The 18,684-nt window shown below is 40.8% G+C and overlaps 1 protein-coding gene and 1 long non-coding RNA gene across 26 annotated transcripts in view; one reads left to right on the top strand and one right to left on the bottom strand.

Moving 5' to 3' along the window:
• The first annotated feature begins 4,840 nt into the window (after positions 1–4,840).
• On the top strand, positions 4,841–10,819 carry LOC148006351 (uncharacterized). The gene is made up of 2 exons (XR_015686249.1): positions 4,841–5,157; positions 9,740–10,819. It is a non-coding gene; the product is annotated as an uncharacterized LOC148006351 (long non-coding RNA).
• Positions 10,820–14,228: 3,409 nt separating this feature from the next.
• Slco1a5 (solute carrier organic anion transporter family, member 1A5) overlaps positions 14,229–18,684 on the bottom strand; it is an 88,301-nt gene continuing 83,845 nt past the window's right edge. For all 25 annotated transcript variants that reach the window (XM_087659419.1, XM_087659401.1, XM_087659414.1 and 22 more), the window contains 3 exons: positions 17,595–17,659; positions 16,346–16,463; positions 14,229–15,031 (listed from right to left, as the gene is read on the bottom strand). In XM_087659419.1, the coding sequence (XP_087515545.1) occupies positions 14,812–15,031; positions 16,346–16,463; positions 17,595–17,659 (403 nt within the window). In that variant the 3' untranslated portion in view covers positions 14,229–14,811. The remainder of the gene's footprint in view (positions 15,032–16,345; positions 16,464–17,594; positions 17,660–18,684) is intronic.

Consider the following 18,684-nt stretch of genomic DNA (forward strand, 5'->3'; position numbering starts at 1 on the left):
ACCATGTTAGGGATTATTATGACCTGGCTATTGTTTTCATTTTAACATAAGGAAATATGATTGTGTGTCAAATTGACAAGGGATGGATTGTGATGGCTATTCTTAGTTGTTAACTTGAGTACATTAGGAATGAACTACATTCTAGAAATAGAAGGCACACCTGTGATCCAGGTCTTGAAGCTAGAAGACCCAGGCTTTTGATCCAGATAGAGGCACAACTTTAACCAACATCTTGAAATATAGTGGCCATGTTTATAAAGATCTTGTGAAAAGCTTAGGTCCAGGAGTGGTGGTACATGTTTTTATTCCAAGTACTCAAGAGACAGAGGAATGTAGACCTCTGAGTTCAGGGTCCTTTCAAAGAACAAGTTCTAGGACAGCCAAGCTAAGGCAGTTAAGAAAACTATGGAAAAAAAGAAAGATGGTGTAGATATAATTGAATGAACAGCCATGGTCCAATTCCAGCAAGCAGCAGAACTTGGCAGCTTCAGCTCTGGCTTTAGGTCAAGAGTAGAAGTGATTACTGGGACAATTGACAGTGGTAATCTGGAGCTAAGAAATTCATGATGATTAAGAAGACATAGGCATCATTGAAGTGAAATCTGGGAAGCACAAAGAAGCTGTGTTCTAGAGATCACCGGGCTAGCAGCCAGACTTGTTAATGTGCAAGGATCACCTAGGTAGTGCTGGTTTTGAATGCATGAAGAGATCATGAAGAGTAGCTGAGGCTTGCCACAGTGAGAATCCAGGTAAGGCCATTTGTGAAGGTGCAGCCTCAGTTGCAGTTAATGGCCCCGGACTGCAGAGGTCATCAAAGGAGTTGAGGCTTGGAACCATGAAGAGAGCCTATGAGAGGCTATTAGTGAAAGTGAAGCTTGGTTGCAGCAGAATACCCCTGGGTACTAGAGATGCCAGTGCTATGAATGACCACCAAAAACAGCAGCAACAGTGGAGTGGAGTCAACTAGAGCCTAGACTGTTACCAAAGGCAGAGATGGGGAAATGACCTAAGACCTTTGCAGGAGCCCAGAACATCATGTGTGGATCCCAGATATTGGAACTAGAAGTTTAGAGATCTCAGAACCATGGGATACCTGACTATTCCTAGTTGCTAACATGGAGTAGAAATAGCCCAAGAGAAAGAATTGTACTGCAGTCAACATAGCTGAAAGGAACCTGATGGATACCAGACATGGAGATTCAGAGTTTGGAATGGAAACACATATCCTGTAGTATTTAAATACTTGGTCTGCTTTTTTATTTTAACTTTATAGAGGATTACAGTTAATAGATTACATGAATTTCAGAAGAGACTTTGAACTTTGGATGTTAAATATTGTTGAAATTATAATAGACTATGGAGGCTTTTGAAGTTGGACTAAATGCAGTTTGCATTATTTTATAGCTACAAGACTATGGAGGCCAGGGAGTGGGATGTGATGGTTTGAATAGTTATGGCCCACATAGACTAATGTATTCCAATGCTTGGTCCATGGGGAGTACCACTATTAGGAGGTGTGGCCTTATCGGAGTAGATGTGGTTTGTTAAAGGAAGTTTGTCACTCTGAGGGAAAGCTTTGAGTTCTCTACGCGCATGCTCCACTCAGTGTGGAATTCCAGCCTCCTCCTGGCTGCCTTGGATCAAGATGTAGAGGTCTCATCTCCTCCAGCGTCATATCTGCCTGTGTGCCTTCATACTTCTCACCACGATGATCATGGAATAAATCTCTGTAACTGTAAGCTAGCCCCAATTAAACATTTTCTTTTATAAGATTTGCCTTGACCATGTCCCTTCACAGCAATAAAACCCTCACTTAGACAACTAAGCTTTTCAGATTATCTGCCTACCTCTGTAGACACACACAAACTGGTTATAAAATAAAATAAAATAAAAGTCTTATCTCTAAAGCATTTCATTAAAACTCTAGACAACGTGGTATAAATTCCATGGTGACAAAGTTCCAGTACATCAACATTGCAGATCACAATTGTCCAACATCCTTTGACTTTCACCATTGGTTATTGTGACTCTGGCAATAATGCCTGATTAAGATACTTAGAGGTGGATCTGCTAAAAGTCAATATTCCTTCAAAAGAGAAATAGGCAAGTTCATTAGACTTTCACCTGAGGATCAAGTCACTCCTTCAAGCATGTCATATGCAATTAGGCTCTAATTTCATGACACCTCAAAGAATTCTGGGAAAAGTGGGGTATACAAGCTAAAAAATTAAGAAAAAGGATGGGGTCTACCTATGCGACAATGAGGAAAGCTGTTAGATATCCAGGATAAGGGCTCCAGATGTTGTCTAACACTGCCTTAGAAAAGAAATCTTACAACAAATGGTAAACTAATTTGTTACTGTTGTGGTTCATGTTATTTAATTTTTTTAATAAAAAAGTACTCATAAAAATTAGGGAGGCTAAATATAATCAGAAAATATAAATAAGCTCTTTGACTTCTTTTCCTTTTCTTTGGTCTTGTTTAAAAAAAATAAGAGTTTCCCCATTCAAGATCATATATATTCAAAATTCTTGCTGACATGTAAACTTTCTTCCATTTAGGATCTGTAAGACCATTTCAGGATGGGGGAAATTCCAAGAAAAAAAAAGTTAAAACTTACAACAAAAAGGTTAATAGCTCAAAAATCTATGCATACAAGGTCTTTGTCTGCTACTATATACAACTTGAAACCAACTATGATTATCTTTTTTTAGACATAAGAGGCAACAAGTCTCCAAGAATTTTTAAATTAGGATGGATTTCATGTAATGACATTTGTCCTAAAACTAAAAATTTTAGATGAAAAATGACTTTATTTATTTATTTATAAATAAAATATATTTGAAAAATAAGGTTTATAATTTTCTAAGGTCTATTCAGATATATATCTTGTCTCTTTGCCTTTGATAACTTGGCTAAGCTTTAGCTATTTGGAACACTGAGCCATACAAGACACCATAATATACTGAAATAATAGGTTCCTAGTGTATCTGTGGGCTATATTTGTGGTTTTGTAAGATTTCTAGTTTCTCTATGGATTGTTTTTATGGTTTAAAGTTTTAGTTTTCTGCTAGAAGATTTTCAGTTAAGTCTTCAATTAAACTTAGCCTTAATAAAGGCTAAAGTTTAAACAGATAAAAGTTGTAAAGTGATAATCCTGTAAAATCTATTAGCTTGATGTAAACTCTTAAGGGTAATTAGACATGTATGTTATTCCTTGGTCATCCTATATGTGACCAAATTCTTCAGCATGGTTGAAACTATGCTTCTTCTTATAAATGTAATTTATTTTCAGGGACAGGCTTTATTTATCTTCTTGTATATATTTTCAAGGTTAAGCCTTAAGCAAGTAAACAAAAACAAATAAAGCCTATTTAAAATATACTTAATAAATTAAAATTTGGTCCTCAAACTCCTAAGCGATCTGTGAAATATGGGTTCTAAAATGATTAATAATTAAAGCTTCCCATGATAGACAAAACTGCCAGGTCCTAGGGGCAGCTATAAGTCTCCTTCAAAGAATCAGAAAAGGGCACAAGTGACTCTATTGGACTGTGGAGCACTGCCATCCAGGCAAAGCACTGCCACACACCTCAGCCTCCACCAGGGCACTGCCCAAACTGTGGACAAGCAGGACACTGGAGAATTGACTGCTCATCTTTGCCTCACCAAGATAGGTCAGTCTAAATTCCTCATCAACAAAATAGTCTATGGCTAGTGCTGCCCTGTATGGCAGGAGAAGACTGAATGCTCTCCTGTGTGTGTGTGTGTGTGTGTGTGTGTGTGTGTGTGTGTGTGTGTGTCAAAAACTGACAACCTTTGTCCCTGAGACCACTATGGAAGATCCAAGGTAACCACTCAGGTAAGTGTGTGTCATTTTAATTGCTACAGAGGCCAATCATATGATACTTCCTGATTAAATTTCTTTCTCAGATCTCTGACGATAATGCTGGCTAACTGTGCCTTTCTTACTTTAATAACAGTGAGCACCCTTCTGTCCTGATAGCTGTAGCTGCCTGGTCAGCCCTTTTCAGAAGGAAGAACTAGGCCTTTGTGTTGTTGTTGTTGTTCTTGTTGTTGTTGTTGTTGTTGGTTTTTTGTTAGAGCTAATAGACCTCGTGCTAAAGAAAGTCAGACTGAAACACAGACAGGCTTTACACTAAAAGAGATAAACTCACGAAACAGGTTTTAATGTAATTTTACAATTCCTTTATTTTAAAAATGTAATTTTCAATCAATAATCAACCACCTATGTGTCACAGTAAATAATCAGATTAAAAATTAGAGTTAATGAAGGTTATAAGAGGCTAGGAAAATGATTTACTGCACATATTATAAAGGACTAAAGATATAAACGCTTAAAATAAAGTTCCAAAGTCTGAGGATATAAAATGTTATGAAAGTTCTGAAGGTCTGAGAAAATTATTTGAGGTTTGTAAATTGCAAGTTGTAAAGGTTGGAGAAAATGACTTAAGGTATATAAAAGGTTTTAGATTCCTTGCCTCTTGTTATGCTATTGGTTATTAAGATGTCCAAAGCTCAGAGTTTTAATACTAATCAATGGCATTCTGATAAGATATTAGTCTAATATTAATCAGTGACATTATAATAAGATATTAATCATTAGTGAAGCACTAACTACTACTAACACAGTTAAGGGCTCACATTTTCAAATATCCTTTGGTTGTCTTCTAAAAATAAACTTGAAGGTGGTTCTCATTGTTATTAAAAACATTTCTGTCATATATATATATACATATATATTATACATATTACATATGTATATATGTACTCAGCACAACTAAGATATCAATCATTAGCCTACATGAAGATGAATAAATTATTTTATTCATGTAATCTAAAGCCACTAGTATATATGATGTCTTTTAAATAAAGATTAAAAACAATTTTTGCGGTCGAACTCCTCTACTCCCTGTGTGGCGTATGAGTCTCGACCCCAGCATGCTGGCCTGAGCTCTCGTTTCATCTCGCTCACAATAAATCTTCCTCGTGTGATTACAGCAGGTCGGTGTCTGTGTCCTACTGGGTGCGCGTCTTTCCCGAGACTTGAGTGGGGGGCTCCCTTCGGGGGTCTTTCATTTGGGGGCTCGTCCGGGATCTGCGCGACCACCCAGGGGTCCTAGACCCACTTGGAGGTAAGATTCTCTGTTTTATCTCAGCGCTGTGTCTGGGTCTGTGTCTATGTTCTGTCTGGGAATCTGGTGCGATCGCTGTTTCGGTTTTGCGGACGCTCAGTGAGACCGCGCTCCAGGAAGGAGAGCGGGGTGGATAGGGATAGACGTGTCCAGGTACCCACCGTCCGTTCGCCCTGGGAGACGTCCCAGGAGGACACAAGGGGGGACCAGGGACGCCTGGTGAACCCCATCTGATAGGTCCAGAGGAGACTTTACTCCTTGACGACCGGTTTGTTAGGCAAGGTCTGCGACCTGCCGATCAGTTTCAGTGCCTCTGGTCGACACGAAGTCGACGTCGGTTTTGTTTTCTTTTTTCTCTTTTGTTTGTGCTCGTGTGTGAGTGTGTGTGAATTAAGTCCTGTAGTCTGTGTTTTTCGGTACCGGTTTAAGGTCTTAGTGCACTGTCTGGGCAGATGAAGGATTCCTGCCCTGTGCACGAGAGTCTTAGTGCACTGTCTGGGCAGAAGAAGGTTTCCTGCCCTGTGCACGGGTGGAAGAAGGTTCCCCACCCCGAAATGGCGCCTGTGAGTAGATGAAGGATTCCTACTCCGAATAGTCTTTTTCTTTCTTTTTTTCCTTTTTAGAAAGCGCACCGGGGGACGCCCCAATCGCGCAGGCTCTGGGACTCGTGAGAGACGTTCCACGAGTCAGCCTTTGTTGGGTCCTGGCTCTGGGACGCGTGAGAGACGTTCCAGGAGCCGAATTTTGTCGGGAGGACCCGGCAACGGACAGTCAAAAAGATCTGACTGTGACTTGACTTTGGAGGTCGCGTTCGGCTGCCTATTTAAGTATAGGCACGGACAAGTGTGCTTAGATGTGTTAGTGTTTGTTGTCTGTATTCTGTTTCTGTGTTTGGTATCCCAGAAGCAGCTAAGGTTAAGCTGCAGTTTGGGCCAGGTACTGAAGGTACCAGGCATCTGTGGAAATTGGTTATAGGATGCTTTGTCTTGGTCTTGTTTGTCTGGATTGTTTTCTGTGGTATTGTCCAGTGTCTTTTTGACTTTTGTTTCGTGTTTGAATTTGGACTGACAACCGTGTTTAAAATCTTGGACCGACGACTGTGTTTGAAATCATGAAACTGTTTGCTTTGTTCGTTGAAGAGTTTTACTTGGTCCCCTTAATGCTTAGTGAGTAAGGAACTTAATTTTGTGGACCCCGCTCTAGTGGCAGTGTGTTGGTTGATAGCCAAAGTTAATTTTTAAAACAGTGTTTTATCTGTGCTTGTGCTCGCAGCCAGCTGAGATAAGCTAGAGAAGTGAGTAAATATTGCTTGGGAGCAAAGAATCTTAAAGGCGGAGTTTCAGCCGGTATGACACTTAGTGCGTAGCTGCCTAAAAGATCAGAAATACTGTTAATAGGCTATAAAAAAGGGACAGGCTGTGTTAGAAATGCTACAGGAAGAATAATCTAAAAAGGCTGAGAGCTAGGTGGGGCTATAAGGAAAACAAGAATAGGAAAGGAATTTCTGACATTTGCTCACAGTAGGAGAGCACTCATTTAGAGAAGTTCTTTAAGGAAGCCTGCCTTATCTGCTGTCTTTATTCCAAGGGAGGAGTCAGTCTCCAGCACTAAATTACTTGGCGGTGGCCAAGGTCAGGATTAATGTTTTCTTTTCCATGGGCCTTTAAACCCAGTGAGACAGTTTGGTAAAGGGCTACTACTGAGGTCCTGATAGCCCCAGGTGAACTGGTTACGATTCTTTTTTCAGCCACCTGGCATCTAGCAACCAGGTTCTAACCATCTCTCCATCCTTTTGTTATTAGTTGTTACTAGAAGCCTAGTGTCATTTGGAGGCTGGTTCTCTTGAGAGGCAAAGCCACCAAGCTGACACTGAAGGGAGGTAGGTACTCCTTAAGGGAAAATCTAAGCCCAGAGAGACAGCCGGTAACAGCTAGGCTGCCTCTCTGCTCGCCTTTCTGTTTCATAGACAAAGCTTGTGCTTATATTTACAGTGGCCTTTTTGTCCAAAAAAAGGGCCTCCTGGTTTAGCTGTGTGACTAAATGCTATTTGTCCTCTTCAGTGGACCTCTCTCCTCTTGTTTTCTCACCATCCCACGTGAGATGCTTGTTAGTAACTGTTACAGATCTTCTTTACCACTGAGGAAAGACAGAATCCTGCTAGAGGCCAGAAAGAATATTCCAGACATGAATGGAAGGCTCCTGACTGTTGACTTCAATACCCCTGAAGGTAGGGAGTGCTCCAGGTCTGCCCCCAGGCTCCGAGGGTGGGTCTCCTAGGGGCTGGAAAATGCCCCACCAATCTGGCTAAGATAAGGAAAGGATATGAAGAGAAAGTTACAGAAACTTGAAGGGTAAAGCTAAGTCACTGAGAGAGTTATTGTAAGTTGCAGAGAAAATAAGTTGATGCGTGGTTCAGGGTCTGTGCAGAAAAGTGGACAGCACCTAATAGCTGTAGAAGAAGATGCAGAGAGACTGAAAAAAAGAAAGAAAGAAAGAAAGAAAGACAGGAAGAAAGAGGATAAAAAGAGCAGGAAGCTAGGGAAGAAAAGAGACAAAAAGAAGAGGAAATTAGAGAGCTAAAGAGAGATAAAAGACAAGAGAGGAACATATACTGGCCACAGTAGTTAGGGAACCTAAGAAGACAGTACCTGGCAACAGAAGAGAATTCCTGGCTAAAGATCAGTGTGCCTAATACGAAGAAAAAGGACATTGGGTCAGGGACTGCCCCAGAAAGAACAAGAGGGGACACTGGAGAGCCTCTTGGTGCTGGCTATGCACAGAGATAGAAGGGAAGCCCGCCCAGTTGTTATGTGGATACAGGGACCCAATGCTCTGTGCTCCTATGCTCCAGTGGGCCAGTATCCAAAGACCTTGGGTACAGGGGCCTGCTGGCAACAAACAATACTTATGGACTGCCCGAAGAACAGTGGACCTTGGCGTGGGCCGGGTAACCCACTAGTTCATAGTCATCCCTGACTGCCCCCATCCCTTGCTCATGAGAAAATTGCTCCCCAAAATGGCTTGCGTGGGCTGAAATGGCTGGGTGAGGCCATGTGTATGCATATCTACAGACTGTGTATGCGGAGCTTAAGACCTGTCTCAGTGCACCAGTACCTGATGCTGGGAGATGAATGGCTTAGCACTGTTCTACTTGGAACATATCACTCCTGCCAGCCGGGCACTAACAATTATCACCCAATCCAGGACTTAAACTGTGATAGAGTGGCTGATGTTCTGCCTTTGAATAGAGTGTCCCAAAAGATGGGACCACTGGTCAGCTGCCATGGACTAGATTCTCCACCGGTTGGGGACAATCTGGTCACCTTGCTGCCCAATCCGACCTGGAGCCACCACAGCACGAGTGTCAAGCACTGGCAGAAGCCCATGGGTGGAGGAAAGACCTCTGCGACTGGCTGATTGACCCCTGCTGGAAGCCGAGGCTACCTTGTCCACAGACGGGAACAGTTCTCTTCATGAAGGTCAGAGATAAGTGGGTGCTGCCATGGTGGACAACACAATGTCATCTAGGATGGCTGAACCTCAACCCCCCAGTACATCAGTGCCGCAGATGCCTTTGCCATCTCTTGGATGCCCTGATGAAGCCAACAACTGTGAGTACTATTCATTGCTCAGGATATCAGGAGGGAAGAGATTCAGTGACATGGGGCAATAACGAAGCAGATCAAGTGGCTCGAAAAATGGTTATGCAGGAGCCCATCCTGGTTGCAGGCCTGCAAGAGACAGCCACTGAGAACTAGGATTGGACTAAGGGATGGCCTCACTTAGAAAAGGCCCAAATTGCTTAAAAGATAAAGGACAATGGCACACTTGAGGGGAAAGCTATACTCCCCAGAGAACAAAGAAAAGACTCACTTTGCCAAATACAGAAATGGACTCATTTAGGAGATAAAAAGTTTGTCCAAGTAGTTAAGTGTATGTAATAGACTTTAAGATTTTAGCCAGAGAGGCAGTAGAAAGTATAAGGTATGTCAATAAGTGAATGCTTAGCAAGCAAACAGGGCAAAGAGACCTAGAGAGTTTGGTGAAAAGTCGAAGTGAACTTCACTGAGATAAAACCAGAAAAATATAATCACAAGTATCTCCTAGTGCTTGTAGATACTTTTTCTGGAATAGATAGAAGCTTTCCTCACCAAACGAGAGACGGCCTCTGCAATCATCAAGAAGATACTGGAAGAAATCTTCCCCGGATTTGGAATGCCCAAGGTAATCTGGTCAGACAAAGGCCCTACTTTCGTTGCCAAGGTAAGCCAGGGTGTGGCCAAGTATTTAGAGGTCAATTGGAAATTACATTGTATCTACAGACCTCAAAGTTCAGGACAGGTAGAGTAAATAAATAAAATTTTAAAAGAGACCCTGACCAAATTAAATTAACCATGGAGACTGGCACAGACTGGGTGACACTCCTTCCCTCTTGCTCTCTTCAGAGCAAGAAATACCCCTTCCAGATTCAGCCTTACCCCCTTTGAGATCTTATATGGGGCCTCAGCCCCCCTGACTGTATTAGATGATGTTACTGAACCAACATGTCATAGTGCCATAGTAATAATGATTTGTGTGCCAGGCTAAAAGACCTACAGGTGATACAGAAAGAAATCTGCTCACAGCTGACAGCAGCCTATGCCCCGGAGACCCCTGAGACATCCCATCAGTTCCAGGTTGCAGCTACACTGAGTCCAGACACTCGAGCCTCGCTGGAAAGGACCGTACCTGGTGCTGCTGACCACCCTGAGAGCTGTCAATTCTCAGCCCTCACCAGCCGCGTACTAGCTGTTGGGGCTGAGAGCTGGGACCTAGAGGGAAATTCAGTCATGTTTGTCCTGGGTTCTATCAAGATAGGTGTGGGATAGGCTTGATTTCCATTACAAATGATGTAACATTGCATATGTTAGTACTCTTAACACTTCTTGGGACTGTGCCTCAGGGATCACAGTCCGTATAAGCTTAGAAGTTCTAAAAGCTAGTCATGACCTTGGTGGATAGGCTTGGATAGTGTCCAGGTTAGAATCCTCATGTTAAGACTACAATACCAAGCTGTTATGCTAGATGAAGCTGAGTTCTCCATGAAGTTCTAGGATTAGAACTATTAACAAAAAAAGAAGTGGGGAATGAAGGATTAAAAATTAATAATAAGCCGCCTAGCTACCCAAAAAGAAGAAGTAGGGTCTGTGAGAACATGAACTTTTCACCCCTCCCTTGCTGTACAATGGTTCCCGGAACATTCTTGCATGAAAAGTTTCCTGGAACAGCCACAATGACCCATAGCCTCCGGCCACAATGGTCCAATGGCCCTGAAAATGTCACTACCCCTAATCACAATGTCACAAAGTCCTGGGTGTGTTGCCTAGTGTTACACATGACTAGCATATGACCTAAATGTATGGGCAGTTTATGGTTTTGGAATTCCCCTCCTCCCTCCCTCTTGATCCCCCTGGTTTGTGGTTTTTTCCTTTATAAGCTCTGTGAAAACTCAGGTCGGGGTCGAACTCCTCTACTCCCTGTGTGGCGTATGAGTCTCGACCCCAGCATGCTGGCCTGAGCTCTCGTTTCATCTCGCTCACAATAAATCTTCCTCGTGTGATTACAGCAAAAAAAACAAAAAAACAAAAAAAAAAAACAAAAAAAACAAAAAAAAAAAACAAAACAATTTTTGCTAGACATATATCTTTGTACCTACTAGCCACTTGTCTCTGTCCTCAGTTCCTAGAAGATAAATTCCCAGTAACCTTGACTCAGTGACTGCCACAGAGCCATAAATGTACTCCCATCACCATCTACTTATTATGTTATGACTAATGGCTCATTTGTCTTCTGTAAACTGCTGGTACAGACATTCGCCACTTAATCTTAGCAGAGCCAAATATCTCTTGGCTTACGTGGGCAGACACTCAAGGTCTTCTTGTCATTTTCACCTTTTGAAAACAAACTTACCTCACCATCTTTATCAAGGTGGTCTCAGGTTTGTGTCAGAAACTACTGTTGTGCTAGCAGTAATGAACAAAGCTTTCAATTATAATGAGATTGAGCCTATGGATTTTCCCGAGGTCAGCAACTATATAATAATACTTTTCATCTACCTCATTTGATCACATTTCATAGACTGTCTAGGAAAACGTGGTAGTTTGAATTGGCCCTCATAGGATCATAAGAAATGGCAAGAGTAGAAGGTGTAGCCTTGTTGGAGTAGACATGACCTTGTTAGAATGAAAGTGTCACCAAGGTTGGACTTTGAGGTTTCAAGTGTTCAAACCAGACTCAGAGACTCTCTCTTTTTGCTGCCGGCTGATCCAGATGTAGTAACGTTCTGCTCCTCCTCCAGCACAGTGTCTGCCTACATGGTGCACCACTTCCATCCATGACAACAATGCACTAAACCTCTTAACTGTAAGCCAACCACAGCTAAACAGCTTTCTTTATAAGACTTGCAGTGGTCATGGTATATCTTCACACTAATGAAACCCTGACTAAGACACAGATAAGTTATAGCTTATATGGACAACTCCTAGCATGACTGTTATTTCAAAATATATGCTTCCTGAGCATTGGAGAGAATGTTTATTGGGTAAAGTATTTGGGATGCAAGTGGAAGAACCTGAGTTTAGATGCCAACACCTACAAAGTACACTGACGTGATAAGAACATGATGCATGCCTGTTACCTTAGTCTAAGGCCAGGAGACAAGAGGATCACAAGTATTCACTGGCCAGCCAGTCTAGCTATAATCAGAGAGCTCCAGGTTTAGTGAGAAACCCTGTCTCAAAAGCTAAGTGGATTTTGTGAGAAGAAGGCATCGATATAAGCCTTTGGCCTCCACACATGCATGCACAACGTATGCGACACCCCCCATACACACAAACATGCATACTTTACATATGCACTCATGCGTTAAAAATAAAAATAAGTTTTAAAAAGAAATTTATGTCCTAAAAGCAGTAATCCCACAGCCTATTTTAATTCTCTTGTTTAGTTATTATTTGTTCAGTTCTCTAGTTCTTTACATTCTTATATATTTGGTTGTGAGCCTAGCCTTTAACGGCTGAGCCATCTCTCCAGCCCAGTTCTTTACATTCTTATTACTATTATTCAGCACTTTGATTGTCTTTATTTCAAACTCTGATAACTGTCCCATAATTGCAGAAAAGTAGGCTCCCAGCATTACAACTATGAAAAACACTGGTATGGAATAATTCTTTCTAACATACTTCTTCTTATTTTGATTCAGAATATAAACATCAAATGTTGTTTTGAAGGTGGTCTATGATCACTTCTCGGCCTTTTGGCTAAGATCAAGTGTAGAAGGTGGTCTATGGTTGTGTATTCCATGGTAGAGCAAGAGAAGCCTACTGGGTGTAATCAAAATAGAAGCTTCTAGCAGGCCTATGGCCACTGGTCCCCTTGGGTTTCATGCCATGTGCTATTTAAGGCTTATGGGCTTCTTTTTGTACTCCTTCTTCCAATGTTTTTTAGCTGATGACCAAAAATTTTCAGTGTTTTGAGGAGGGGTTACTTAGAGGTTGCCCACAGGGACACAATCTTGCCATGAGTCCTTCCGTTTCAGTATGTCATCCCAAGATATCATAAAACATCATTCAAACTCAGCACATCTCATGCCAGGACATCCTTTGGCACATCTTCACAATGCCCAGACTGTATGCATTTAGCAGCCTTGCAGAAAGTATTCTGTTACTCATCCTGTCTTAGTGAGTTCAGAGTTCTGTGCCGAAATCCAGTTTCTATAGTAACCTGCATCATCAACCTGAAAACAACTTCTTTGGCATTGAGACATTTTCTTAAATCCTAAACAACTTTAGCTTAATGGGAGATTTTAATTCCCTAGTCTTTGACCCCGCAGAATAAACAAACATTATCTGAGTGTTCAGGAAGCATAGGTAAGCATCTTCCAAAACTATAGAAATGACAGAGGTGGCTCTCGCCTAGATAGTCACCCAAGGTTTCTCTGTGTAGTTGGAGCATCCATATTCAGCCTTCTGGCCCAGGATATCTGACAGACTTTCCTATGAAGTAAGAATTTTGGAGGACTTGCTGACCTTGTCCCCAGCAAGCTTGGCACATTTGAAGCAAACTCCACAAGGAGGTTCTTCAATGCTCATCTTCTTTGAGACAGAACAGGGGTTACTGCCAGAAGGAATCCTGGCTCATTGTCTGAAAAGATCTTTTATTAAGAGAACATCATCAAATACCATTTTCTGTAGATCCTTAAGGTTTCTGAAGACCATCTATCGATAGTGTTCTATCTATAGCACATCTGAATAGGCAAACATTGTTTGATTCTAGCTATTGTATAAAGCTCAGAATAATACTCCACCTTCCCAGACCTCAGGTACACCACAAGGAAATCCCCAAGCACACCAATACCTGTTTTTTGGCTGCTTTCCCCAGTAAGAAGTATCAAGGAAGGACGTGTGTTCGTAGAGTGGAAGGTGACCTCCTTCTTAAGGAGCAAGTCTCAGACACTAGACAAATGCATATGAGCATAGGTTCTTGGAAGTTCAGAGGTATCAGATAACCCAGAGCCGAGGTCACAATTGGTTGTGAGAATCTTGATGTGTTGCAAGTCATTAAACTCAGAACCTGAGCAAGAGTAGCACATGCTCATAACTGCTGAGCCATCTCTCCATCCCCATGAATCTCTTCTTTTATAATACACAGTCCCTAATTCGGTAAATCATAACAACCTTGAAGATAACTACAAAAAGCTCTTCGGTTAGGCTACTTTCTGTTTGCTGTCATTTTGGGTTTGAACCATCCCATGATAACTCCTTAGTCTTCTTCAAGGCCCCATTGAAAGTTGGTGGAAGCATTAAGAGATGGGGCATAGAGGGGGAATTTGGGTGAATGATGATAAGCCCTTGAAAGAGATACTAGGCTTCCGGCCCTTCCAATACCTCTCTCCTCACTTCTCAGGCAGTTTGAGGTCAGCAGCTTACTTCCTATGATTTTCTTCTCCAATGTGTTGCACAGACACAGGAAACCAAATGTCTTATTCCCTGAGCTTAGGAGAGACATTTCTCATTCAAACCACGACAACTTGATTTTGTTTCTAATGCTTACCTTGAATTTTATTAATCCAAAGTTTGTAGCAAACCGATCAGCCTTTAATACTTTCTAAATTTTTTATTTGTTTGTTTGTGGTAGGACATATTCACCACAGTACAGGAGTAAAGGGAGAAGATCAACTGGAAAAAGTTGGTTCTGGCCTACTATGTTGGTCCCAGAGATCAAACCCACCTTGTCAGGCTTGGTAGAAAGCACACCTCTCCACTGAGATATTTAACTGTCCCCTCCTTAAAGGTTTTACCCTAAGTTGATTTTGAAAGTTAGTAGCCATGTGCTCTGAGGACACATGAATAATATGAACACTGAACATTAGAGACCTCCTGAGGATGAGACAGTGGCCTTTGGAGAATATCTTACACTGTATCCAGCCCTGATATATTTTAGAAAAATACTCCTAAAATACCCCAAGTAGCAGCATGAAACGACACACAACTTGATGCACCTGAATGCCAGAGTGCATCTGAGAGCATCAAAGAGTTGCTCTAGTGCTTCTCGTGACGCAAAGGACATGAAGTATGCATTCTGTTCATGATCTTGCACAGGGCAGTAGAAAACTCATTACAGCCTCGTTTTCAGTTCTCCGTCATTCTCGACCTGAGGACTTCCATGCACATCTGTGCACTCACTTTTCTTCACTGTGATCTTCATCTCTGCAAGTTCAGTTTCTGAAGAGTCGATTTCCCCAGGGAACTGGAATTTCCTCATAAGTATCAGAATGAAGAGTGCAGGGAGATAGCTTGATCCTCTAAGAGCTGCAGGCAACACTAGGTAAATGCGCCTATTGAAAAGAATTAATATGTATTAGATCTTAATGTGTTCAGTGAAAGCCAACTTTATATATTCTTACAAACCCTTTATTCTCCATATAAAAATATTAGGTGATTATTTTTCCCATGTACTTTATGTAATCTACTTTGCTGAATTGTTTATTCTGTTTGTTAATATGTCAAAAAAAAGTTTCATCATGAAAGTTTAAATGCATTTTCTTAATTTTGCTGATAACAGTTTCTATTTCCATCCTGAATGGATTTGCAGCCATTATAGAAATACATCTCTAGGTGTGTCAGTGAGTATGGTTTCAGAGAGATTTAGTTGATGACTAAATTGTCACCAAGAGTGTGAGCACCACGTGCTGGGCTTTTAGCACTCAGCACTTTCTAATGGAGCATCCAATGAGACCGAAGTCCTCGTACTCCAGCGTCATTCCTCTTCTGTCATTACTTCACATTAGATCGCCATGCGTCCTCTGCCATTATCGCCATTAGGTAATTTTACTCCGAGCAGCACCATGAAACTACACACAACTTGATGCACCTGAATCTCAGAGGGCCGGCTCTCTAGTCTCTTGGTTCTTAGGGGTAAGAGCTCCAGTTACTTCTGTGTGGCAACATCCTCTGCCTTAGTGACACTCTCAGTGGGTTTGTATCAAAATCTCTTGACTGAGACAAGTTGCATTCATGAGGCCACTAGACCCTGAAAGCACAGTGGAACATGTATAGATTCCCAGAGATGAGACCAATAGTAAAATTTAGAAAGCAGGTTCCTTTTAAGAATAGCCCATGGGTTTCTCATCTATTCAAGCTGCAAGCATGAGAGGTCTCTGAACATTCGACAATCTAGAATGCTAGAATCCACGCTGCCTGGATGTGGTGGGATTCTGTCACCCTAAATGCTGCAGAAGGGCAGAGTCCCTCCTCTCTGTCCATGAATATGGAGTTGTAGGAAATGAGAGAATTTGCTCCCACATACAATGCCCTTGTTCCAGGTCTCTGTATTTTGCTGTTTTCTTTATCTCCAGTGTTTCACCATGTTAGATTGACTCAAGATGCAGCAATGCCCTCCTGTTCCAGAGCCTCTATGCAGAATACCTTCTCCTTTTATAAAGTATTGTGGAGGGTTTGGTTAGGAAACCCACTAAGGTTTAAATGTATTAATTAATTTTAAAATAATGGGAATATATTAAAATATATAAGTAGGGGATTATACCATCCATGTGCATTCTAAAAATGAAATCCTATCACTCAAGAGAATGTTAGATATGAATGGAGATATTTTATATACTACATAAGTAAGTCTCAAAAGTTACATTTACCTGAAGTTATTTATATTGTACATCCTGCATGCCCCGGGCTCACCACATTTCAGGGTTCCCCAATGTAAACAGGTTCTGTCTATCAAAGCGCCAAAGTAAATGGGTGCCGGAATGCCAGCTGCAATGAAGACAGAAAGACAAACAGCTCATTGACAGGAAGAAAGAAAAGAGAAAGATGTGCTATTTTATTTGGAAGTACTTCTGTGTGTGTGTGTGTGTGTGTGTGTGTGTGTGTGTGTGTATAATAATATAGGTATTGTAATATATAGGAATATGTATTATAATATGTTGGAATATATATTGGAATATATACATATACATATATGACTCTAAACTTACTTTTAGGAATTATAAGTTAATATAAACATTTTAGATCACAAAAATGAAAACTATGTATAAGGTGCTAAGAAATCATTCATTGAGTTCATAATCATGGACCTCATGTATTTTCTAAAATGTCTTCTACTAGTTTTCTGTATATTTAACAAACATAACCATTCCCTTCACATGTTATTTTTAATCTTCTAAAAGATAAAATGTGTAACTAAGCTCAAGTAAGCTCCTTAAAGACAAGGGAAAATATTTTTCATTTCTACAGTTACTTCGTTCTCAGACTCATTACAAGGAAGCAGTTCCAAACACAAAGGCTTGTAAACTGAAGTTTAGTGTAGAGTGGGGAAAGTTTACCTATGTTAAAGATGCTACAAGGTCATGGAACTTCCTCAATGTGAATACTTGGGATATTGCAGATCGAGAGACAACTTTTCTCTACCTCGTTTGGCAAATATACATTGCCCCATTCCTATGCCCGACCTTATTCAAATGACTATCACAGGAAGCCTTTGGAGACATCTTGACTTAAGAGGTCTCCAGCCTCCACCCACCCAAACACTAAGAAAGCCACCAGACAGCATATGAGCATACAGCACAGAACTCCCTCCGTGCTGTAAGCAACCTACCTGATTGTGCCCATAGAACTATTTAAGAAATACCTTGTTCATGGATTCCTTTGCTTTCTAGCTACAAATATCATAAAACTGCCCGCATATTGGAACCTGATGTTTTGATGACCCGAGTCCATGTACCCAAGTAATTGTCAGGTTAGATTCTAGAAGAAACCCTTATTCCCTTTAAAGTGAGAGTTGTGTTTTGCATTGACAAGATAGTTACTATCTTCTTATTCATGTAAAACTAATCAGGTTACTAAGCACTTAATATTGGTTTGATATGTTAGCAAAATTCTTCATACCGAATACTCTTGTGCAAAATGCATGTAATCCAATCCCAAGCGACTTCTCTTCAGGCTTGATACACCTGAAAAAATACATACACATATACACACATACATACACATATACATACATAAAATTACATCCTGCGAATCTCTACCTGCCCTAGCATCCTCCCAATGGCAGTGATACTTCTAATGCTAAGCTTTTTATCCTGAAGTAATGACGATACAGCCCTACCTCTGTCACTCTGAGATTTCTGAAAGCTGTCCTCGGACCTCCACAAGTCTAGAGAAGGTTGAGCCCTTTAAAAGTTAGAAATCGTCTGCTAACCTAGATGAATAGTTTCCTTGTTTCCATGGCAACCACCATGCCATACCCACCATAATGGATCCAAACCTTTAAAGCCACAAACCGAATACATCTTTCTTCAAGTTGTTCGCTAGGCATGTTGCCATGTTGTTTAAAGACCAAACACATTATATAAAAACTCAAGATATGATAAAGGTAGTCATACAGATAAACAAAAAAGGTCCATCACATAGGCTATAACATTTTTAAAAATAACTTTGTTATATGGAGTTAAACATTTAGACATTTGTCTTTCCTGTGCTGCCTAAAAAAGTAGATTCGAGGTGGTTTTGAAAATTACAAAGTGGAGCCCTATAAAGCTATAAGGATAAAAACTAAAAACTATTCATAAAAATAGGAATATGACAGCTTTTATAAAATGTGGTCTTCTCCCACCAAATACACACATTTATATAAGAAAATCATAATATATGCAATTGTTGGGATTTTGTTTTTGAAGTAATTCCATGAAAGAGTTCAAGAAAGCACAACAAACTAGAAAATTAATTTTATCATGCCAACATAATACTGTATCATCCATCATTTACATTGCAACCTTGAAATTCAGCAAGAATGAACAAAGAAGTGTGGGAAAAATAATTTGAATACACCTCAACCTCATTACATTAAAAAAATTATATGATAAGGCCTACACGATGGCTCAATGGGTAAAGTTGCTTGCCACAGAGACTGACAAACTGAGTTCAATGTGTAGAACCAACATGGTGGAGAATGAACCATTACCTGTGAAGCGTCCTC

Source organism: Rattus norvegicus, chromosome 4 (genome assembly GCF_021556685.1).
Source record: "Rattus norvegicus strain SHRSP/BbbUtx chromosome 4, alternate assembly SHRSP_T2T, whole genome shotgun sequence".
Lineage (NCBI taxonomy): Eukaryota > Metazoa > Chordata > Mammalia > Rodentia > Muridae > Rattus > Rattus norvegicus.